This window comes from Hippocampus guttulatus, chromosome 16 (assembly GCF_054856545.1).
Source record: "Hippocampus guttulatus isolate MCC_2025c chromosome 16, RoL_Hgut_1.0, whole genome shotgun sequence".
Classification (NCBI taxonomy): Eukaryota; Metazoa; Chordata; class Actinopteri; order Syngnathiformes; family Syngnathidae; genus Hippocampus; species Hippocampus guttulatus.
Window position 1 is genome coordinate 13,228,978 of NC_141276.1, and position 24,725 is coordinate 13,253,702.

At 43.9% G+C, this 24,725-nt stretch overlaps 1 protein-coding gene across 1 annotated transcript in view; it reads left to right on the forward strand.

Moving 5' to 3' along the window:
* Window positions 1-24,725, forward strand: part of cep112 (centrosomal protein 112) — a 132,753-nt gene that overhangs the window by 78,329 nt on the left and 29,699 nt on the right. Inside the window, exons 21-22 of the mRNA XM_086132518.1 lie at window positions 862-924; window positions 5,629-5,778. Coding sequence (XP_085988644.1) covers window positions 862-924; window positions 5,629-5,778 — 213 coding nt within the window. The remainder of the gene's footprint in view (window positions 1-861; window positions 925-5,628; window positions 5,779-24,725) is intronic.

The window sequence follows — 24,725 nt, forward strand, 5'->3', positions numbered from 1 at the left end:
AGAGGAATCTATGTGTTTGCTTTTGTCAGATGTGGTTTTCTGAAGGGGAAAAAAATCCAAACCTTCTTCGTCGCACTATGAAAAAGAATTATTCTTGTAATATTTGTGGGTTTTCGAACGTTCCTTTTAATGTCCTACTACATAATTCAGTGTACCATTATTCATCGTTAGTCATCCAGGTCCTGAAGTACAAAGCAGCCCCGGACCATCACCCTGCCACCACCATGTTCGACTATTGTTGTGCAGTTCCTTTAATCAAAGATTGAACTGTGTTGTTTTTAATTCGACTTGTCTCTTCAGTCCACAGAATATTTCCCTAAAAGTCTTCGGGATCATCAAGATGTTGTTTTAGTCAAATGTGAGAGGAACCTTTGTGTTTGTTTTTGTCAGATGTGGTTTTCGCCCTGGAACGCATTCCATTTTTGCCCAGTGTCTGTATGGTTGAGTCATGAACACTGACCTTAACGGAGGGAGGCCTGCAGTTCTTATCCTTTGTTCCTTTGCGATTTCCTAAATGAGTTGTCGTCATACCCTTGGAGGAATTTTGTTTCCAAGGAAGGTTCACCACTTGTTTTCTTCATTTGTGAATAATGGCTCCGACCGTGGTTTGCTGTATCCCAAAGCCTTGGAAATGTCATTGTTAACTGCCAATTACTTATTCCTCATTTTTTTCCTCAATGCTATTCCCCGTTATAAATAAAATCATCATTTGGTAAACTGAGTTTTGTATTTCGCTTGGGGTATCTTTGAGAGATCAAAATTGGCTTCATGATCGGAAACATGAGAGGTGGACAAATATTTTTTTTCACGGCATTGTAAGTTGATTATCCTTCTCATCTTTACCTCCCTCTCTCCTTACAGACAAACAGCCGGTTCAAGCACATTGAAAAGGAGTACAGTCAGACACTTGCTCGGTCCGCACAGGTAATCACTCTTACACGCCAACGCAACATTTGATTCGATTTGACATGAAAAGTAAGAAAGCATACTAGTGTCTTATTTGAGTTACTAGCTGACTTTGACTGTGAGACTTGGTGCATCTTGCACTTGTTACCAGCTAATCACAGACAAACTCGCTTTCACGCTCACAATATTTGGAACGACCACCACAAGCACTAAACAAAGTTGAGAGCGGTGGAATTGGAAGTGATAGCGCAAGGGGCAAACCGACAAAACTAAATGCATTGCTCTGGTCATTTTCAAAAAGCCAACAACCACATTAAAAGCTCATTTTTGTTCAATTTAAGTAACTCATGGCATTAGATGTTCAGGTACAGGTATGTGCTTAACCTGCGTAACACCGCGTACAAACCTTTGGCTCCTACAATTGAAAAACTGCCCTGGAAGAGACCAGCACTAATTGTCACAGTGCACCGAAATGACGCAGATGCCAGGAAATGCTGGGTTGAAAGGAGTTTTGCTTTAGGTGAGGACTCCTTTGGACTGGCAACCGAGATCATTTGGCAGCTTCAAAACGGCATTGCTCAGTAGGCGTTAGGTTGTGATCGTTTCGGTCTCTGTTAAATGTTCACACGAGCGGCAAAGTTCCTCTTGCCACTGTCCGTTAGTCACTAGAGTGTAATTTGTTTCTCTTATGTTCTTCATCCGCTCTCTGCGGCACAGATTGTTATTGTTCGAGACCTTGATGCGGGAAGTGGGTGTTTTTGTCCAAACAACTGCATATGCGTGATTAATAGCGGCTATTTGTCACCGGTTCGGGAGGCGTTGTTTTACAAAGGTAAACACCGAACGGAGGCGTCCCGTGTTTGCGTAGCCTCTCGGTGGAGATGGAGGGGGAGGGGGGGTGCGGGCAGCTCAGTCAAATGTAAACAAGAGGCCTTTGAACCACAAAGGCTCACCCCGGTTATTAACCCCTCCTTGTCTGACAGGGAGCATCGCTCCCGTGCTCCGCCGCATGCTTAATAGCCCAATTTAAAAAAGCATACCACGGCCATACGTTATCCGGAGGGAGCTCCGTTAAGGGCACATCGACACTCGCGCGCACACCCACGGCCCCGTATCGCACGGTACCACTCGGCTTTTTGTCTCACGCACGCAAACGGGCCCTAATTAGCGTCTCTCCTGCGCAGCATCGCGCCGCGAGTGGGTGACCTGTGAACCGCTTCTCTCTCGCCTTCTCCTCCCGCTTTTCTTAATGATGAGGCTCCAACGGGTCGTCGCTGTGATACTGGTGGGAGATCATTACTTTTATCCTTGACCAGCCATCAAGAGAGGAAGGAGGCGGTGATTGGCCACGGGAGGCGCACAGCCACAGATACCCGTGCAAGGATATATCGCGCTCTCGGAGAAAGAGGTCAAAGTTCAGGTGGACTATGCAAATAGGACTCATTTACTTCTTGAAGCTACTCGAACGATGCTCACATGTGACCTTGCAGGCATGAATAAACCAAATCGGGTTTATTACTCCCACTTGTTGCGTTGTGTAGATTTCTACTTTTACAGGAAAGTGCTTGACCAGATTTAATGGAAGGAGTTGATTTTTTTTCAAGTTTAGCTTTTTGCTAACACACAAATTACATAAAGAAAAAAACGTGTCAAAAAATATTAGTGTATAGTATACATGGTACATAGTTTATCCTACTCCCATGTTAGTCCACATTTGGCTTTTATCACTAAAGTTCAATTTGCCTTTTCCACAAATTGTTTTCTTCAAGCTTTTGATTGGCTAAAATTTCAGTTAGGGGATTTAGCGCCTCCTACTGCTTTGTTGTGAACCTGACAGCTTAAGGATGCATTTTAAGAGGACAGCGATTTGTTTTACACACTTTTTGGTGGAAAAAAAATTATATTTTAAATCAACAGGACAGGATGTGATGATGTGGATAAAGGTGCTGATACAGGATTCATGAGTTACGTTTCACCGTTTTATGATCCACCCCACCCAATGAATCATGACAAACAGACAAAAAATAAATACAAATACAAAATGCGCTCTCTTCATTGACATTGTAGTCATATTATGGTCATGGCCGCATTACTAAAGCAAAAAATAGCGACCTCGTGATCGAGCATGATGGCGAGATAAAACATTTTGAAGTATGTGAGTTATCGTGCACTTCCTAATCAGTCCACACACCTCCCCTCCATTGTTGTGATTTGGATTCTCCCAGCGATTGCTTGCTTGTGATTGGCTACAATTCAATTGGATGTTCCAGCATCACCTATTGCTTTGTTTTACCTTGACAGCTTCTAAAAGTATGTTTATGTCGACGAGGATTTCTTTATCATCCCTTTGATATATATTGAGATTTTGCCACAGATTTTGGTTTATATTTGTCGTTCAGTAGCCTCGATGTTCAATTTTGAGTCCGTTGATAAAATGAAGATTGCAGGCCTTTTTATTAAAAAAGCGTCCTCAATCCTGCATCATTCCATGACAAAAAACAAAAGATTAGCTAAACAGTCTTTGACGACATCTGCCTTGACAAGTAAAACGCTGCCCCGGAGCTAACTGGAATCCATATTGCTAAGTAATTATTACATCCCAAAATGATCGATTACCATAACAATGTGCCATTTGTATGGCTCAAGTAGCAATCCCTATGACACAAAAAAAAAATCTTTTTTTTTTTGTCTTTTTTCTTTTTTGCCATTCTCCCACACTGTGCAAATTCCACCAGGGCTAGTCCTCCAGAGTTTGCACACAGTAAACAATTATCTGTGTGGCCAAAAGCGAGGAGCAGCACCGGCAGGCCACCGCCACCGCCGCCACCCGTCTTCTTCTCCATACCTCTGTCTGCTTGGCTTTCCTCTGTCATCTTGCCTTTTCCCTGACGGTGGCTTAAATAGAATGTTCATTTTTGACTGGGAGATTTGAAAGCCACGGCAGTGCCTTTTCATCTCGGCGTACACCGCAAGTACACCAACACAAAGTGGCTCAGCGCTTCAAAAAGGAAGTTTTTTTTTTTTAACCCCCTTTCCCATTCGTTTTTCCCCTTCCTTCCTTCCTTCCCTGTTTTGTCTTTTATTCCACTGTGGGAAAGCCGTGATTGTAGGTGACCATTCATCTAAATCCGCTGCACATGTGGAATGTATTTTCATCACTACTTAGATGAGAAGGCATTTTGCAAGCGAGGGTTCGACGTTTTCCCCTTGCGGACATGTTGATCCCAAATATTGTCACTGAACCTCTCCCGCTGTGAGAAATTCCCAATTGGTTATTTTTAGCTTTACCCCTTCCTTTTTTTCTATTGGCTGGTAACGTTTTAAATTTTTCTTCAATGCCACATGTATACATACTGTTTATGCTTGAATACTGCGCAAAATTCATGTTTTTTTTTAATGACATTCACAACAGGGCATGCAAATTCTTCAAAAGTCTTAAAGGGCCCTGAGTCCATGAATCTAAAAACAATCCTTAACTTGGCATTAAAATCGTTCATTTCTCAGGATTCAGGATTTTGATCGTGTCTTTGCACCGCTGTAAGGTATGACAACACCCATTTGTTTGTCAGAAACCAAGAACAAACACAAGTATGGTACTACTCCGTTTCTGTCTCTTTGGTTGGCATTTTTGGTGATCTGCCCTTCTAGTTATGCACTAGAGATGCAACAATTTTCCTATAACAGTGCTTCCGCTTCGATTGGCTGGCAACCAATTCAGGGTGTACCCCATCTATTGCCCGAAGACAGCTGGGATAGGCTCCAGCACACCCCGCCACCCTTGTGAGCAGATCAAAAAATGGTTGGATGGATGGGTAGATGGACAGTACATCCATTTGGTGTGGGCAGTATCGGAGCATTTTTAGACATATCGAGTACTGTACAGACAGGTACCAGCACCTTTACCAGCGTCCCTGTTATGTACGGTCATGTGAGAAGTGCTCAAACAACAAATGTAATAGTGGCCTAAAACTTTTGCACAGGTTGGTGTCGGAAAAAAGAAATCATTTTGTATTCACTTCAAGGTGTTCAATAAGTTATTTGCTTTGTTCCAATCGGAGGAGAGAGGTTTTGTCAGCATGCCAACGTGTTTCCGTTCCAACTTGATCCTCATCTAAGCCTCTGTTTGTAAATCTGCTTCCATCGGCAGATTTTCCACTTTGTTGGCCTGTGGCGTTATCTCGGATCTTGTTACACATTCTGATGAGTTTTAAGCCCCCGAGATTTCAATCACGACTGGAATCGGGCACGCTTAAATCAAGTTTCCTGGCACTTGTTGATCCCCCTCCCCCCACACACACGCACCTGATCCTGTCGTCTTGATTACTTTTGGAGCTTACGACTACAACAACACAAATTTCAGAACATTTTCAGCTGAACCGCCCATTAAAAAGGCATGTATCTTCAAATGGAATCAAATAAGCTTTGTTTGATTTTTTTTAGGACAACCAAGTTTGGTCTTTCTCGTCTCTCCAAATTGTATTATTTATTTTTTTCAGTAAAAAGCCTTCAAGTACAATACAATTCTTTTGATGGCGGCGCGGGCACCCGCAGCGCCTCCTCTCTCTCTCTCCTGTGGTTGAGAGGAAAGTAATTTCATCTGTGCTGTATGTTGCACATTTGATCATAAAGTTGACTTGAATTTGAACAGTATTTTCACACATAATTAAGTGTGTTAAATCTAGAGATACTGAAATACATTTTCCCATTCTGTCTGCCGTCTAGATTATTGTTGAGCTGCAACACTCCGTGTGCAGCTCTAAAGAGGAAGCTGTTGGTCTGCAGCAGACGATGAAGAGGCAACAGGAGGAGGCCAACAATCGATGGACGCAAGAGAAGACAAATATGACCCAGCGGGCCAACCAGGCCAACGAGGTCAGTGCAACAATGGCGCCATCATTAAGCTTGCAGTATATCTCTTACTTTTAGACATTTATTTCAAAGTTGGGAATTTTTACATTGTCTTCCATTTCGTTTAAGATAGAAAGAATAGCCTCGTCTGGCTTTGACTTTTAGGGATCTCGAATTTCTTTTGTCAGAGCATGCATTTACTGTAGCTTACGTGCGCCCTGTCATTTTTATGGCAACTTGCAAGCTTCCATGGTGTCTTTTTGTGACCTGTTTGCTTTATGTCGACCCCAAACTTGTTCAATCTGTCCGCTGCATTCCACTCCGTAAATTGGAAACCTCTCCGCATCGTTCCTGTTGCTCTCGTCCTGATGGTTAAGAACAAATTCTTCCAGTCTGGCGTCATTTATAAACCAGGTAATGATATTGGAAAAGGCCTCGGGATTCCCGTTGACTTGATTGAATGCGCCGGATAATTAGTCTATTTAGTCTAGTTGTTCTTTCTCCTCGTCTTTGCGCTGGTTGTGCCCAAAGGAAGGCGAAAGGGACACAGTGGCAGTTGATTGGGTGTGGCTCGCTAAATAAAGACTTGTTGTGTCTGGGATACGCGACATGTTCCCAAACACAAACCTTGTCTGTCTGTGGTTGCAGCTGCCTCATATAGTAAAAGAGGGGCAGGTCTGAGAGACTTCCCTTGAGAGAGCTAGAGATGTCCTTTTTGGCCTTGCCTGACAAATCGCCCCCCCCCAACCCCATTCACCCCCACCCCGCCCCCAAAAGCCCCCTCTTCCCTAGCACCAGCCAAAAGCTCTCCCCAAAAACGTCCCATTTGTTCAGAGTTTGTCTTTTTACGGCATCGAAAAGGAGCGGTCCTGTTCATAACGTGGCACTCATTTTACACTCACTCTCTATTGTGTGTCATTCAAATTCATTGGCATGGTAGGGCAGAAACTTCAAAGTTGAACATGTTTGAACAACAGTTTGTTCCAAGCAAGCAATTTAATTTGGTAAGAGTCATTCAACTCATTTCGCCTACATCAACAGTCAGTGGTTATCTGCGTGGGAACTTACACTAAACAATATCAGCAGTACTGGGCGGGTACCAGTAATCTTGCAATTATTATTTTTTATTTTTTATTTTTTTAAAGAAACGTCACAGTATGTTCCGTCTCCTTTCGACACAGCCGGTGAAAAATAACCGCTGTTTGTCTGCTTCTTCAATGGTGTGGACAATAGACAACTTGGAGCGTCAACTAGCTTGCTACTTAGCACTCCAAAAAATCTTAAATGTGTGTTTTTCTCGGGGAGGGGGGGGGGGTTAATAATGTTGCCATCATTTGTATGGCAAGATGGTGCTGATTGCAAGGTGTGCTGAATGGTGGTGATCACGGCGTCACACTGTAAATAAACCTTGTTTCCACTGACTATACGTCAAGCTATTTCATTCACTCTTTTTTGCCAAAGAATACGACACGCAGCTACAATAGAGGTGTCCCTTATCTTAAAACTGCACACCTTGTACATAAAGGAGGAGACGTTCATGGAAATAACGAGTAAAGAATATGCCGTTAAGTAAATCTCGAGCCACTGGCACAGAGCTAGCTAGCTAGCTCAACAGTTGGCTGGTTAGCAAAAAAAAAATGTAAGTTTGTTATCAGCCTCAGTGGAATCACACAGGCCACCAAAGCGACGTTTGACATTTATCTTGGAAATGAGCATAAAGATGGCACAAAGTAGGAGACTGTCTCGCTCATGAAAATATTCTCCAAGAATATGCCGTGAAGTGATCCTCAAGCCTCTAGCAGCTACATAGCTAGCTCAACAGCTGGTTGCCTAGCACTAGCGTTCAAATGCTGTGAGTCTTCGTCATTATCATTTTGTTGTCAGCCAAATGAAAGAAAATGACCTCATTGGAATCAACGAGGCCACCAAAGTGTCTGTTGGTTGCACTACGAATGGAAACAGTTGCAATTTGTGTTGGCTGAGCCGAATAACCAATTTTTAAAAACAAACAAATAATCATTTGTTTCCACTTATTACAATTCGCTAATAAATAGTGACTGTAGAACTGTTGTATCAATAAATAAATGCATTTGGGCCCGATTTTCTTACCAACGGTAAGATTTACTTATTTCACTCTCTTAGGATTTTTTTAATGGACAAGTCAGATGTATTTTTCTTACAATGCTGACACGTTCGTAAATGATTTTAGATTAGGAGCCTCAAAGCATCACAGTGTTGTTTTCAGACGCACAAGAAAGATTTCTGGCCAAGGAGGAGATGTTGGTGACCTTGTGTGTCACTTGCTGAGATTGTTTGGGACTGATGACAAGACTAGTGAAAGGCTTCTGACAATGGCGCAGGAAGAAAATTTGGATCGTCCCAAGAAAGTTGTTCTTTTACTACTCTGGAATCCCATGTTCAAATTTAGCTCCCTCTGTGGGCTCTTCTGTACTTCTTAAATGTTGGCTGTCAACAGCAGCGGCCTTTGAATGCCATGCTCTTTACAGGAACAAACACTGCTGCACTTAAGTCTGCTCATTATAAGGTTTGTACTTCCATGACTTTTAGGTGGAGGAATTTGGACATGTATGACCAAAAATAACCAAACTACACACCCTTCAATTTGAAGTAATGAGTATGATTATCTTTGTCAAGTTATAGATTGCGATACTGCTCGTATAATGCCTTGCACTGACCTGTGTCGGTGTACTTAATCATCTGTTGCGTGGGTCTATACACCTTAACTACGCGTCCGTCACATCCCAAATATAACACATTGTAGAGTAACACTTTGCCCAGACTGAAATTTTAACCATCCAGCTGCAGTTTTTCCTGCCACACGTTTCACACATTAAATATACTGTAGACAGTAAAAAAAAGGCATTTTAGTCACGTATAAAACTGTAATATAGGTAATGTAGGTTCTTTTTTATATGATGTTTTGTATTAGCTCTCGAATTGTCCCATTTATCCAAGTAACGGTGGATCAATTAAAGCAACCACTGATCTAATGAGCCATCTGCTGTTTCACTGTGCAAGTCCGTGCGTATGTCGACCTGCATGTCTTACGTGTTTGAAATTAAACAGTGGCGGGATCAAGCATTCAGCCTGCAGGGCAGAGGTGGGAGACTCGCAAATGGGCCTCTCGAGCCTTGATTGCAATGTTTTAAAATAGTTGGCATCCATGTTTACCTCAAAATATCTACGCACGGCTCCTACCCAGATGTTGTATGTCTGAAGCTGGTGACGTCGTATCAATCGCATAGTATCGGAGCGTTTTTACAATGTATGTAAAGTCTTGGCATCCCTTGTTTAAGGCAGTGTAGTCCGGTGGTCCATGGCTCAATTTATTTCAGCTTTTCGGTATATTTGAATTGGTGTTTATCTATTGCTAAGCTTATTGGTGTGGTTGTGAGTGCGGGCGCATTGAGTTTTTGTTTGCAAACACTTGCTGTACTGCACATCTGCCAAATGTGACAGAACTCCAACGTACGTTACCCTTGCCAAGTGAAAGGGGAGGACACACACACACATTTCTTGTCTCTTTTGCCACACACACTGTCTTTCCCAGACTGCGTCTCCAAACTCTTCAAACTCCGTTCCCACACACACACGCACGTGCAGAGGCGCACATGCTCACCTCATCTTGCCAAAAGCGAGAAGGTGGCTGGTGAATAAACAATGGCACTCCGCCCATGGTGTCACCCGCTCGGGCTTTGATCAGCGCCGCTGTTCTCGCTCCCCGCAGCAGCGCTTCCCGTCTCTCTCCAGCCTGCCGTGTACACAGACACACACACACAAACATGCGCGCGCACACTCACTGAAGTCTTGTCTTACGTGGGCCTTCTCCATCCACACACACTCTTTCTGTCCCTCTTAGAGCAAACATAGCTTTGAGTTAGTGCCCTTGTCTCTGGTGCCGTTCAATAGAATTCCGTGGCACACAATAGCATTCCCTGGCACACGCCCACGTGCATAGCCGGTATGTTGAGTGTGCGCCCACACCTTTTTGATCCAGGTCCATTCCTGCCATGCTTGTCAAAGGCAAGGTCTTTGTTCTACATCCTCCGGGTGAAGTGATAGCTTACATAATGCAACACTGACCGGTGTCCCGTCGTTTGTAGATGACTCTGTACAATGTGTGGCTCACATCACAGTATTTAGCCGCTGCGCCATGTTGCGGCTAGCGGTAATGAAGGCTTCCCGCGTGCGCAAACAAACAATCCGAGTGGACTAGTTGTGGCAGCTGCAGCTCGTGTGTAGTTGCGGTGGTGGTGTTATACATGCATTAGTTTCTGAGGGAGTTGAAAGGATGGATGACTTTGCCTGTGGGAAGAAATGGCAGCAGTGGATCAAGAGCAGGTGCTCTGGAAACACACAGAAGCACACAGAGAGAGAGAGAGAGAGAGTGTGAGTGTGAGTGTGAGTGTGAGTGTGAGTGTGCATACATGTGTGTGTCTTTGTTAAGACACATTCCCAACCAAACATTGAACCAAATGTATTCCACTTGTGTGCAAAAATTACTGACAAGGATAATGGTACCTCCATTTTGACTATTAAAGCGGACCTAAAATGACTTTTTACTGACATGGTGTGTTTGCCCACCCATCAAGCGTGAAACAAAACAACCAATTAAATCTTTTTGTCACATACTGTAAATGTGTCGCTGAATGAGTGGTTCTGCACTTCTGCGGAGTTGTGATGCACCGTGGGGATGATTTACATCATAAACTCCACACCGAGTTTCTCCCGCTGGACATAATCAGCTAGGCTGGTTGAAGATCCAGAGTCCCTTTCAAGCAATGAACAAAAGCCATCTTGCTTGAGGTACCAAACACCTTTGTTGGTATGATACCTTTTATTTATTTCTGATGCCATTACACCACTCCAAAATCATGTTGAATTTATACTCGAAAAAAAACACAAATTTATTCCACTGTGAGTGATTAAAATTAAATTAGACTCCGGTGCCATTGCCAGCTGTCCACATCAAAGTCTGTGCTCACACCCAGAAAAAAAAAAAAAAAAACAATCGGACAAAATGCCTTTAATACTTTATAAAAACAAAACGGCTGTTGGTCACATCATCTTCCCCAACTGTTTCTTAAAAGTTGTCGAGCCATGAGTGATACAATTAAAAATTGGATGATGAGCCAACTAAATATATGCAATGGGCAGAAAAAAAATATTGCAGCTATCCATTTTCAACAAAACAGTCTCACTCATATGTATTGAACTTCACTATTTTTATGTTACCGTCTTTAAAAAAAAATCCTGGATTTCAATATTGAATTGAATAAAACTTTGTCAAATGTGCATACAGCACAGATGAGATTTCTTCCCTCTCAACATAAAACAAGAGATCTTGAGGTGACATAATGCTGCATGTCTCCCTCAGAGTGATAGAAGGGATCGAATTTATCACAGGCGGTTCAAGAGACTTCATAGATTTGTCAAGGTGCTATTTTCAATGCTTTAAATTGCTGTGTACAAATATGACACACTACAGGCCGGTAGTATTGATGGGTGGAAAAAAAAATTTGACCATAGACAGAAAGTGCCAAATTCGTAAATTTAAGTTATTGAAGCCATGCTCGTCCTTTATGGTGCTTTTATTTTTGAGTGCATTTGGGGTTTTTTTGGATGGGTGGGGGGTTGCCGTGAGCTTTCCATTAGCATTTGACTGGCTTTATGTATCTGTTAGCACTGGCCTGCCTTAACACTGTTGTGCTCGCAACACTGCATGTTAACCCGGTGTTGGCGGATTGATGGCTCTTCCGGCCGTGAGCGAGGGCTTCCTGGCCGCGTTTGATCCGCATATCAGACAGAGGGGGTGGAAGCAGGAGCCGGGGAGATAACATTCCAGGATGCTAAGAGGGAACGTGGGAAGTGGAACAACTCCTCGGGATCATATGCCAACACGGACAACAAAGGGTAAATGCTCATTAAACTGCAGAAGCCTTCTTCAACCACGCTTGGTGAGTCACTGGTGTCTTAAAAACGGTGTCATCACTTGAAGGCACAGATACTCCTCAAGTCCGTTTCCGGTTCCATGGCAAACCTGTCGGCATCATAAAACGCTCCAAAACACTCTCAAGTCAACGTCGGAAGTCGGGTAGAACGATTTTGAAGCATACCGTAGTTTCCGCACGATAAGGCGTTTCGGAGTATAAGGCGCACCTTCAATGAATGGCCTATTTTAAAACTATTGCCATATATAGCGCACACCGCATTAAAAAGCGAAATAGAATAGAAGCTATAATAGTGGCTGCGGTTGCGGTATGCATCCACTAGATGGAGCTACGCTTAAGTGAATACAACTTGATTGATATCGCGCTTTCGCAACCGCTGCAGCTGTAACAAAGCGCTTGACAGAACATTTAAAATAGTTCGTCCAAGAAATCAGAATATTGATCATATATAAGGCACATCGGATTAGAAGGCGCACTGTCGGCTTTTGAGAAAATCGAATGTTTTTAGGTGCGCCTTATAGTGCGGAAAATACGGGAATCTGTTTTGGGGTTCCCCCCGCCCCCCGATTTAATATGCCATTATTTTTCATTGTCCTTCTGTATATTTCAACAAACAACAAGCACTTAATCTTTCAATAAACAATATCGGATCTATAAAGTTGTTTCGACGTTAACATCTTATCAGTGATACTTTCATTCGACTTGTACCCTTATGTGTTAGCGTTAAATAAGATGCTGTTTGTCGTTAGGTTAAATAAGATGTCGCTGACAACTTCACGGGCGGCTGCCATCTTGAAATCATGTGAACAGAGGACGTGTTTTGATGATAGTTTCTGCTCTCTCTACGGAGCTCAAGCGAAAAGTCTCAAACGGACCTCACGAGACGGACTGCAAAATGAGCAATTGCGCTGTCTGCATCGTAGGAATTTGAAAGTACGATATTATAATGAACATTCCAATTTGATTGTTTTTTTCAAATCAGGTTTTTAAAGTATTACAAAGTCTTTTTTTTTTTTTTGCCTGCGGTGCTTTTGTTAAAACTTACTTAGCATCCATGGAGCGACACTACTTGGTCAACCTGAGACAGGAACATAGCCGCACACACACATGCACGCAAGCACACACACACTCAAATATCCCGCGCAGGCATACGGTGCATATTTCAGCCTTGTTTCCGATTCTCTTTCTACTGTTGCTCACAGCAGCTGAGAGACAGAGAACAGTACGTTCCCCTTGTGGGCATAGCTCGCTTTGCTACGCGTCTTCATTACTGGATTGTTTTCATCAGTGGCGTCGCAATAGACAGCAGCAGATGGGGGTGAGAGGGAGTTTCATAAATGCTTTTCTTTTAGCTTCTTTTTTCAATTTTTTTGGGGGGGACTCGAGGTTTTGCGCAGATGCAGTTGAGTGGCAACCAAAGTATTCAAAGTATTGACAGCCCATATCGATGATATCCAGCGAAGCGTCTTCTCACAGTTCTCTCGCAGTTTCTCCCCTCTAACACCTCAGGGGGGGAGATCTCTCCACCTCCTCCACCACCTCCTCCTCACTTCTTTACTTTTCCCTCAGTCCTTTTGATAAAAGTGCAGTTAAAAGAGTCTGTACTCATCCTCTCTGGCTGTCCATCTCTCCTTGAGCTTAGCGCCTCCTTTATTATTTACTAGGAGATCAGTCGACTGTCATGCACACATCGACAAAAGGGTGTGGATGTGCAAGTGTGTGAGTGTTTGTGTGTGTGCAGTCCACACACTGATCTTTTTTATTTTATTTTTTTGTGCGTGTTCACTTCAGACCCCTTGTGCATGTGTGTGCGCCTAGCCTAGCATGTGTGTGTGTGCGTGTGCGTGTGTGTGTGTGGCTGGAGGCGGTGCAGTTTTTTTCCCCCCTTCTCTGCAGCCTCAGTGTCATTAGAGGATCTCTTTAATCCAGACTTTGGGAGAAACTTCTGACAGCACGCTGCAAATAGAAAGGCCCCCGCCGCACTTGAAGCGGCTGCTAACAAAACAGCCAAGTTTAAAGAGGCCCCTGGCATTTTTCTTTACCTCCTCCTCCTCCTCCTCCCCTTCTCCCGCTGCCCTCTGTTGCTTTTGCCTCACCCGAGGGAGACTCGCTCGCCTTATCTGCGCGAGGAGGAGACCACCCAGGAAAGACCGACATCCCAAGGCGTCGCGCACGTTTGTGTACAAAACGCCGAGATCACAACCGCGCTCCTTTGACGCAAGATCGCTCACATTTTGGAGAAGTTTCTTCACTTGATATTCATGCGTGCCCGTACCTGCTCGTATGGCTGTGAGTGCTCTGTGTGTGTGTGTGTGTGTGTGTGTGTGTGTGTGTGTGTGTGTGTGTTCTGTAGTGTTTCTTTTAGGGAGCAATCACATTTCTTCCATAATGGACCACTGCCCTTTACTTAGTGGTCGTTAACTCGAGTTTTGAACTAAAACTGGATTTAAAAAAAAGAGAGGGAGAAGTCATGATCAAAGTGGTCAGTATTTTTGCCTCACATTTCTGAGGTTTGGGGGTCCCAATATCAGTTCCAGTCTTTCTCTATGGAGTCTGTCACAAATTAATCTTTTTCAGAAAAAAAAATTCAGAATCAATTATCCAATCGATTATTTAATTGATTACTCGGGTGAGAGACCTCTCCCTCCCCAAATCCTCGTGCACATACACACACACCGCTTTACACTCTGCGACGATCACTGCTTAGTGACGTGTTCGATGCATTTCGGAGCAAGATCTGCTTAGCTAAGTTAGCTCGAGAAGTTTTAACTCGCAGGTTTAACTGTGCACAACGATTTCATGGAAGATCATGCACGGCTCCCCGTCAGTCACGTCAATTTTATTTATGTAGCCCACAAAAGAGTCTCAAGGGGCTTCACAGGGCCCACAGTTGACAAATATTAGGAACATCCCCTGATCTAAAGCTCCCAAGAGGGCCGTGTGATGAACACCAAACGGGTTAAATGGTTTCCGGGCATCGCAAATGTGGTTTCGGAATTATAGTTTATAGGCACACATTTTCGTGTCAACCAATTTTTATGCTCAACTTAACAGAATTTGACTTTTTTTGGGAGGGGGGGGGGCTCTTCTGCATGGCCTCGAAAAACAAGTGTTTCATTGCACAAAATAAATGTTTCATAAAAGAACTGTAAACAGTTCAATATAAGTGCAATATAAAATGTAGCATTAACAATATATTTGTAGAATAAATATAATAAATTAGCAATAGCAATTAGCAATAGAAAACACAGCATGAGGTGGCTGTGCTATTTACAATGGTTAAATATGATGAGATAAAAGTAACATTTCGAGCATTTTCACCCTTACTTGGAGTTCCTAGAAGTGACAGGTTTCAATCAGATATGTCCACAGCTACAGACCGTGTCCTAAAGTACCTCCTGTGAAATGAGCAGGATATTCACACGAAGGGGTCTTCCTCTAAGGCCACCGTCAGGTGCTATAAACCGTTCTAGCCAAGATTCAAACAGCCGTCTGTACATCGGAAGACTTGGAGATCTGGAAAATAGCCTTGGAAAAGTCTCATCTCACACTTGCTCACATTTACCCCTTTCAGGGGCGGCGGTTACCACAGTGGACAGCTTGTCATGTTATCAGGTGACAGGTTATTCATTATTGGTGCATGAAAGTGTTCAAGGCAAGTTTTTAGTCTCAGCCAAGTTCACGCTAAGATTTTACAAAGACTGTCACTTTTGTAAGGACCACAATTTACAAGACTACAACTCGATTCTTGAGGCATTTTTACATCCGGCGGCATCTGCAGGTGCCTTCACCACGTATTCTTAGGTCGCCCGCCATTTGAAACCAGTTGATGAGGGATGAGAATGTGGAGCTGCAGCAAAGTGGAGACTGTGGAGGAGGATAGGGACTGCATCCAAACCTAAGACACAGCAACAGGCTCTTTTCTCTGTCTCATTTGCGGACGAGTATCAGTTGTTTGAAGCCGAGTAAGTACTGTGCAGTGGACAAAGTGTATTCTTCTCACATTGCAGATGGTCTGCAACTCTTCTTCTGTACTATTTACCTTCTTCCGGCCGCCCCCCACCCCCTTCCCTCCCCTTGCATTCTCTTCTCTTTGCAGTTTTCTCTGAGGAAATCAGATCCTCCTGCCTCTTCCCGGGCTTTTTCAGAAAGATCCTGCATGGCAGATAAAGGCTGTATCGCTTAGGGAGCATCTGGACACACTTAACCACAACCCTCCACACGCACACGCACACACACACACACACACACACACGCACGCACGGACACACGTAAACTGAATTTTAGAAAACATTTGAACATTCGTGACTTTCATGTCAGTGTGAAATCAGTAATTCCATGATTACAAACAAAACACAATACACATTTAAAAAAAAACTAAACTCGGCTGCGTTTTTGGGAAAGGTTGCTATGGAAACAGACACAACACATTTAGTAGTATCTATAGTGTGTTCTTCTGATCTTTTTTTATGTGTATTTTATTGGACTGAATATGATCTGTGGGTGTTTTTGCCGTGTACACCATGACTATCTATCACGCCTGTCTGCCGTTGCGGCTAAACATTTCCACCGTCTTTACATGATTCATCAAGGGACCGATTTTGAGTCCTGATTAGTCCCTATTATTGTAATGACTTCAACCCTCAGAGATGTGTTTGAAGAGCATAAATACAGAAGCCACATGAGAGACAAAACGTGACACCACCAAGGCCCACTAGAAAGTCTGGCTTCCCAGAAGACCTTCCAAAAAATGCTGTCTCACATTTGCGGGAATCACAAGTGGGTTTTATTGTAAAGATGTTGTGGCCTCGGGGGCCTGAGGGCGGAGGCGTTGTTGTTGGCCCGTCACGCTTGCTCGTCGTCTTCCGGTACAACAGGGATCCGTGTTGGGTTTAGGGTCCCACTGGATACTTTGCATAGTTTCCTGTCAACTCCCAAGTGGATTTATTCGTCTGGCATCGTGACGTGACACAGCGGTTACTAGTGGAAAAACAGTCCACGCGCTGATCGGGATTGGTCGGGGGTAGCCGTCAGTCGGTCGGTGCCACTCATTTTACCCGAAACGATGTGACTTAATAATAATAATAATAATACATTTCATTTATAACCTGTATGGAGATGGGCCCTGAGCAAACGTTACTTCGGAGCAAACTTTCCTAGCCTACATTCCGCCCGACACTTCAATACTTCTTCTCTTGTACCAATTTATGTGGTCCACGGTGGCTACCGCCCTACCCACTATTAAGGACTTGCACACCGCAAGAACCAAGACAAGGGCACGGAAAATCCTACTGGACCCCCGGCACCCTGCCCACCACCTTTTCCACCTATTCCCCTCAGGCAAGCGCTACCGATCCATGCGCACCAAATCCAGCAGACACTCAAACAGCTTCTTCCCTCGAGCCATTAACTCCCTAAACAGTAACCCAAATCTACCTGTATATAGTGGCTCTTTGCAATTTTGCACAAACCTGTGGAACAGCATTCCCGCTATAATCATTGTAGCTCCAGCTCTGTACTCATTTGAACCACTGTCACTGATCTATATCCCACAGCACCAGGCACTTTAAAGCGCTCAAGGACATCTGCACACGTTGGACTACAAATACTGCTACTGGCACCAACTGCACAACTGTTGTAGTATTGTATTCTACCACTGATCACTTGCTTGATATCTGCTTGATACTTTGCACATTGTCTCACGGCTGTCATTGGGTGGTACCACCGCACAACGGTACACTGACATTACATACTTATTTGTTGTGTCCTTGTTTATGATGATACTAATGCAGCCTGTACTACCGGAGACAAATTCCGTGTTTGTTCTACATACTAGCCCAGGGGTGGTCAATCCGTGGCTCGCGAGCCGCATGCTGCTCTTTGGCTGGTTCAATGCGGCTCCCAGGCTTTCACACGACAAGCGTTGAAAACGCCTCTGCAGTGGCGATGCCATTCAAACAAAGGCACTAAATACACACAACGTACTATGGCAGCCGATCATCAATCCCGTTACTTGATTGACATAGAGGGCAACCAACCAGATGACTGCATCACCGCTCATGCTCAAACGGCGCTAAGCGCTAAGCTAGTCAGCGAATTACCTCTGATTTTAAGGCAGGGGTGCCCAATACGTCGAACGCAATCGACCGGGAGCCAGCGAACTGGTCCCAAGTCGACCGCAAGGGGTGGGAGGAGGAAATGGGGGGGGGGGGGGGGTGATTTGTTTGTTTGTGTCTTTAGCTTTCGTTCATTTTCGGCCCGTTCCGACTGTTGTACATCGTGGCATGTATGCATATGTGTGCGAGTGCACGGGTAGGCGCGAGCGTCCATGCAAGCGCGCGCGTGTGTGTGTGTGTGTGTGTGTGTGTGTGTGTGTGTGTGTGTGTGTGTGTGTGTGTGTGTGTGTGTGTGTGTGTGCGCGCGCGCGCGAGAGAAAAGGTACGATGTGGCTCTTTGCAGTAACACAGTAAAAAAAATTGGCTCTTAGTCTCTGACTGGTTGGCCACCCCTGTACTAGGCCAGTAACGATGATTCTGATTCTGATGTGAAGGAGCCTTAAAAGAACCCCAGCTTGGGTCCTTCAGAGAACGCAGCCTACGAATTTGGACGCAGCTTTAGTTTCGCTTCAAACCAAAATAGCTGAATTGCAGTTGGTACATTTTTTCAGGCAACTATGCTAAACTGTCTGCCGAGTTTTTATTGTGTGTTTTTTTTCAGGATCTCGTTTTTAAGTTCCATAAAAATATCTTTACTGGCTATAAAAAGTTGAAGTTGTTTTAAGGTGTGGCTTGAAAACGAAGCATCATAACGTGGCCGTCAAAACTCATCCGTCTTGTTCTTACACCAGAACCCCCCGGCCCCTGAAATTCAGATAAAAACCGCTTCTTTAGCATCATCTGTGCAGATCTCTTTGGGCGCTGACAATATTTACAAGTTGTTCTGTCACCTTGTCACGTTTTATGAGATGGAAAAACCACACCTGAAAACCACTGCGGTCTTTTGTTTCAGTTTGAAGAATGGCTGAATGGGTTTGCATAATAACGTTGCTCTTTTCCCATCAATGCAATTTTTGATATTATATCTATTTTTTTAAATTTTCACCCATACTTTTGACAGAGCCTCATTGGGTGGAATTCACTAGTAGGAGTTGGTAAAAGTTCGAGCCCCGGAATTCGCGTTAAATGGCTTCTATCCACCCATAAAAAAAAAAATAAAACAAAAAAACGGTCCTTTGGCAACATATGCGCCAAAAAATGTCTTCAGGCGGAGTCAATGTTTACAAGCTGTCAGTCACATTTCACTTGACGTGACACGGAAAACGACGCCTTAAAGCTGCCGCCTTTTGTTTGATGTGCCGCAGGATTTGAAGTTTGGCGAAAAGGCTTTGTGCAACGACGAGGTTTTACTCCCGCCCACACAACTGCCATGCAAAGGTTGTAAAACTGGCGAAACGGGGAGTTTTGCGCTGCTGCACCTGGTTGTTAACTTTTTTTAAAAAAAATTTATGTGGCATGAGATGCATTTCCGCGCACTGATGACATGACATGTTTTCACAAAGAAAAGGATTGTAATGGTAGTAATCATAGAACATTTGTGAACGTAAAGACAATGTTTCAGGTTCTTGAGGTGCCTTGGGAGGGGACTAGCTTTCTGATGAACGCAGCTGACTATGAAGTGCCATTCTTTCCATCGCCTGCTTCTTTTTGTTTGTAAAGTGACATGTGAGTGACCTAATTGAAAAAGAAAATTCAAGATATAAACTGCAGCTTGGTCATTTTTTGATTTGAGGTCAGTACCACTCCAGTGAAGTGGGGAAAAAAAAATGTTGAATTTAATGTGGAACCTCTTACTGGAAGCTCGTGATGTCCACTGAGCTCTCGTTGGTTAGGGGAGAGAGAGAGAGAGAGAGAGAGGCACAAGGCACTCCCTAAACAAGTGGTTCTCAACTGGTGGCTCGGGAACCCGAAGTGGGTCGCAGACAGCCACTAAAAATAGTTCTGTGTCAAAGTCCCTATTATTTTCATGGAAATTATTATGATTATGATTATTATTATTATTATGCTGATGGCCTAAACATGCACAAAAACTCATCATACTTTACCCACACATCAGGCCTGGCAAAAAAGTGATGTGATCAGAAACAATTACACACACCCCAGCCCCACCCCCAAAACAAAATTGTTTTACGGAGGTTTAATTAAAGGAGCCCTTTCCCAGAATGTTTGGGCTGGGCAGTGGTTCTTAAACTTATTAGAGGTACCGAACCCAACCAGTTCATATGCATATTCATCAAACCCTTCATTATTGAAAAATTAAAATGTGATTTTTTTTTTTTAAACAAATTCAAGACATAAAAAAAACATTTATTAACAACAGAAGTGTTCCTTCAGTTTTGCCGGTACGAGACGACAGTTGCTCAACTTGGCTTGACAAATCATGCAGATAGGACGCTGAGTCCCATCACGGTCCGTGAATCCATGTTGTACATATTCGTCCAACCATTTTCTTTATTTGCTCGACATAGTTAGCATGTATTAAAATATGTTATTTTAAATCACACCACGTACTATCACAACATTCACATGTTGACTACTGAGCGAACTACATTTCCCGCTGCACTGATTGGTCAAGCAATGTCATGTGATCATCTGCTGCCAGTGATGGCCAAGTGGGCGTGTTATAACTAATTGACATGTTGAGTCAGGTGTGCCTTAATTAAAACCTCCATGGCAGAGGCTCTGTCCAACCCCTGAGAACGATTCACCGAACCCCTGGGGTTCGATTGAACCCTGGTTAAGAACCACTGGGCTAGGGCGATGGAAATTGTGAGGCACATTTAAGCGCCTTAGACGTGCACAAAAGTCAGTGAAAGCCATCTCCATTCATCCATCTATCCATTTTCTGATCCGCTTATCATCACTAGGGTTACGGGGCGTGCCGGTAGCCTATCCCAGCTGTTTCCGGGCAGTAGGTGGGGCACGCCCTGAGCTGGTTGACAGCCAATTGCAGGGCACACATACGCAAACATCCATTTGCGCTCACATTCACACCTAGAGACAATTGAGGGTGTTCCATTAACCGGCCACACATGTTTATGGAATGTGGGAGGGAACCAGAGTACCCGGAGAAACCCCATGCAGGCACGGGGAGAACATGTAAACTCCACACAGGAAGGTCGGAGTCGGAATCGAACACTGCACACCTCGGCATTGTGAGGCCGGCCGATGCGCTAACCAGTCGACCACTGGGCAAGACCGAAGCCATATCCTAAAATGTGAAATCAAAAATGTAAAAAAAAAAACAACAGGAAAGTGACCTAAAAATTTCTTTATTTTTGGGCCCATTTTTGCACATTTACATTGCCCAGTCCTAAAGGCTGATCTCAAACCTGGGCTGTACCAAGACCGATGACAACAACAGGGGGGTAAAAAAAAACACATCTTTTGAGTTTTCCAAATGCTATATGACTCAACTAGAGCGCCAAAAATTCCCAAACGTCATCTGTATATTTAACCCTTTCAGGGGCAGCGGTTACTACAGTGGACAGCTTATCATGTTGTCAGGTTACCGGGTGCATGAAAGTGTTAAATGAAGGGGTTGTTTGTTTTCGGGGTTATATTTAGACCAAAGAAAAGATGGTTCTTAACTGGTATTAAAGTGAATGACAACTTTGGAACAATGGGTCAGTGCGAGTCCAAGGGTGACAACAGTTGAGAACTGCTGCCAATTATTTAATTAACCCTTATTTATACAGGGTAGGCAGCAGGTGACAGCAGATTGTCATTTGCGCCGCGCGACTTTTGCCGTGATATAAAAGTACTTTATTTTTTGATCGTCTTTCTTAACTCATTCACTCCCAAAGACGTTATTAAACGTCTTTTCAGACTTGGTCCAGAATTGGCTGGTACTGAATGAGGGTTGTAGACTATACATATGATACACTATTATACGAGTGTGAGCGCGGATCGTTGTTCATCTGTGTGTGCCCTGCGATTGGCTGGCAACCGGTTCAGGGTGTCCCCTGCCTACTGCCCGAAGACGGCTGGGATTGGCTCCAGCACCCCCTGCAACCCTTGTGAGGATAAAACAGATCAGAAAATGGATGGATGGATGGATGTACACTTTGCCACGTTGCAGTTATTTCAGGTTTTGTTGTCATCATCACTAAAAAAATGGAATAGGTTGAAGTCTCACGAGATTGTTGGTTTGGAGTGTATTTTTCTGGAAAGGAGCGCGTCGGTTACGTACGGAAACATACGAACTATGCATGTCAAGCCGCTCGCTTGTTTTTTTTTCCGGCGAAAGGCAAGCTTTGGTTGACGATAAACAAAGTCGAATGATGAAATCGACAGCAACGCTTGTAGCGATGTGGGCAGCGATGGGGCGGGATCGCGACCGTCTGCAAAGGAGCCTGATTAATCGGATCAAGCCGGCGAACAGCAGCTCCTTTTTTTTTTTTTTTTTAAATGAAGTCTGTTGATCTGGAAATGAAACTCAATGTGCTTTTCACTCTACGCTGCTTCGGAGGAAGGACAGCAGGCACAATGTGTGTGTGCGTGTGCGGGTGTGTGTGCGTGTGCATGTGTGTGTTTTTCATGATCAAAAGACAGTGATGGCGCATGGAAACAGAAACTGTCATGTGAAGTTTGACTCTGGCCTTGACAAAGTATGACTCACAACAAATGTGCCGCCTGTTTGTGGTTTTCCTTTTTAACCAAGTACAGCAGAACCAAAGTCAAACGGCTTAAGCATTGGACACTTTGGTGCTGGAACTTAAAATTGTGGAATCATCCGCTCCAAATATTCAACGAGATGAACAATTGTGTTTTTGTTTTTTGTTTTTTTAAGTGATGGCAAAGAGGGAAATTATAGCCCCAGAACATGAAATGGCTGCTCAGTCCAACTCTTTAAATGTCAGTCAAATACACATTTTATTTGTGCCACTGTAGAAACACAACAAAATGTCACCAGGGTACAGGGACGCTTAAAAAACACTGCACTGTTTTCGGAGATTTGAGTGTTTTTTTGCTTTGTTTGAGTTTTATTTAGTTGTTATTATGCAAGCTCCCTCTAGTGGTTTGCGAAAGAATCACCGCCAAGGCACTATTGAGTTGTATTGAACTTCGAGACGTTTGCATGTCATTTTAAGAACCCTTTGTTTTTAAATATTTATTTCGGTTAAAATTGTCTTCACATTTCTCATTCAATAGATTCTAATTGAATCTTAAGTCGGTTTATTTTTTTCTTGCTTTATGTACAGTAAGTGCAGAAACCGCTGTCCCTGAAAGGGTTAAATCAAATTTCAGGACTCCAACCTCTCTTGTTCTGAACTACGCTGCTCTGATTTAATGTCGGTCATGATGCCGGTACTCGGCGGAGTATTTTTTTTTTTTTTTTTAGGAGGATACTTACTAGAGTGGACAGCTTATCATGTTATCAGGGTGCATGAAAGGGTTAATGTGACCCACTCCGTCCGCTTACGCACATGTAAAGTGGTTATTCGGAATGTTTCAGAAAGCACGACAGTAAGTTCAAGTTTTCAAGCGAATGAGTTACATCCAGTAAATCTCTCTCGATGTATTGAGATTGACTGGCTAACAGGGATATTCAAATGTTAGATCGGAATTGCCTATCGCGTTTACGTTGAAATATGGAAAATCGTTTGGAAATTAGACCAACTTGGAAGTCAACCCTCGTCTGTCAACTGTCGGAGGCTCCATCCCCGAAGCCCAAAACGCAGACTTCCGTGTGATCTGTGCGAGCGCGATGGCTTGAGCATTTGCCGCTCATGCCTCTCACCTCTGCCCCCCGGGGGCGCACCAGAAATCAACTCACACCTGGCTTGTTCACTCAACTCCAACAGGGGCAAGACACACGCAGAGGTTAGTGAAGCTGGGGTGCCCCCGCCCCAGCCCGCTCCACCCTGAGACACACACACTTACACACACGCTTGGCGCTGCTACGTGCGTGCAGCGCACATGTGCACCTGTCACTCTCCGCTTTTCAACCCGAATAATCAAAGATGAAGTGTCCACATGTGCGCTCCAAACATCTGGTTCTGTGTTTCAGGCACAAACTGCACCATTTTTTCCATTCACACAACTGTGCGTTATTGACTTTCTTTCCTCTCTCATTCTTTTCTCTTCTCCTTGTCGGAATTTCGGACGAGCCAAAATGATTGAAGCCGCCGCCCAGTTGGGAAATGTAATCAACTTAGCGCTTGGAACCAATGCGAAATGATGCCTCGCTTTTATTGCCTCTCAAATATCAATCTATAGCAATCCAATTAATGATCGGCTTCGCGGCGTCTCGGAAAGTTGGCTAATCCTCCAGAGTGAGAAAGTCTCTGCCCTCGTCTTTAAAAAGAACGTAATGAGGTCAGCTTTGCCGTAATTACTTTTATGATATAATTATTACCCGTCAACACAGAGGAAGCAATTGGGTTTGATCACTTGCTTTGTTGCTGCCTTTCTTTGACAGCTATTATCCTATTAGGCACTTATATATAGGACGGTTCCAACCTTGTTGCGTTGAAGCTCATCTAGCTGCAACGGAGATGCCTTTTCTCCCCCCACCTACCCCCACTTCCAATTCCTGTATCGATACTTCTGTTTCGGGGGGTCTTATCTGTTAACGGCGTTCAGATGAGAATAGAAAACAGCAAGCGTCTCCTGCCAATACACACCCAACTCACCCGACAGCATCCTGTAATTGCGCACCCGAAAAGCCCAACAAACAACAAAACCAACATCTTCACACATGCAACTGTGTCAGGAATATCTGCTGATGGGAGAATAGCCCAACGCCAAGCCATTGAGCAGCACACATCTACCGCCATGCTTTAACGGAAAAAGATTTTAGCGTTTTTTTGAGGCTCTGCATGCAATAGACTTTGTTTTATCTTTTAATTGAACCACAAAATCAAGTCAAGGAAGAAGCGGATGACATTTAGGTGACTGAGACTCTCCTTTGCTTTGTTACCCCCATATTCGTACACAA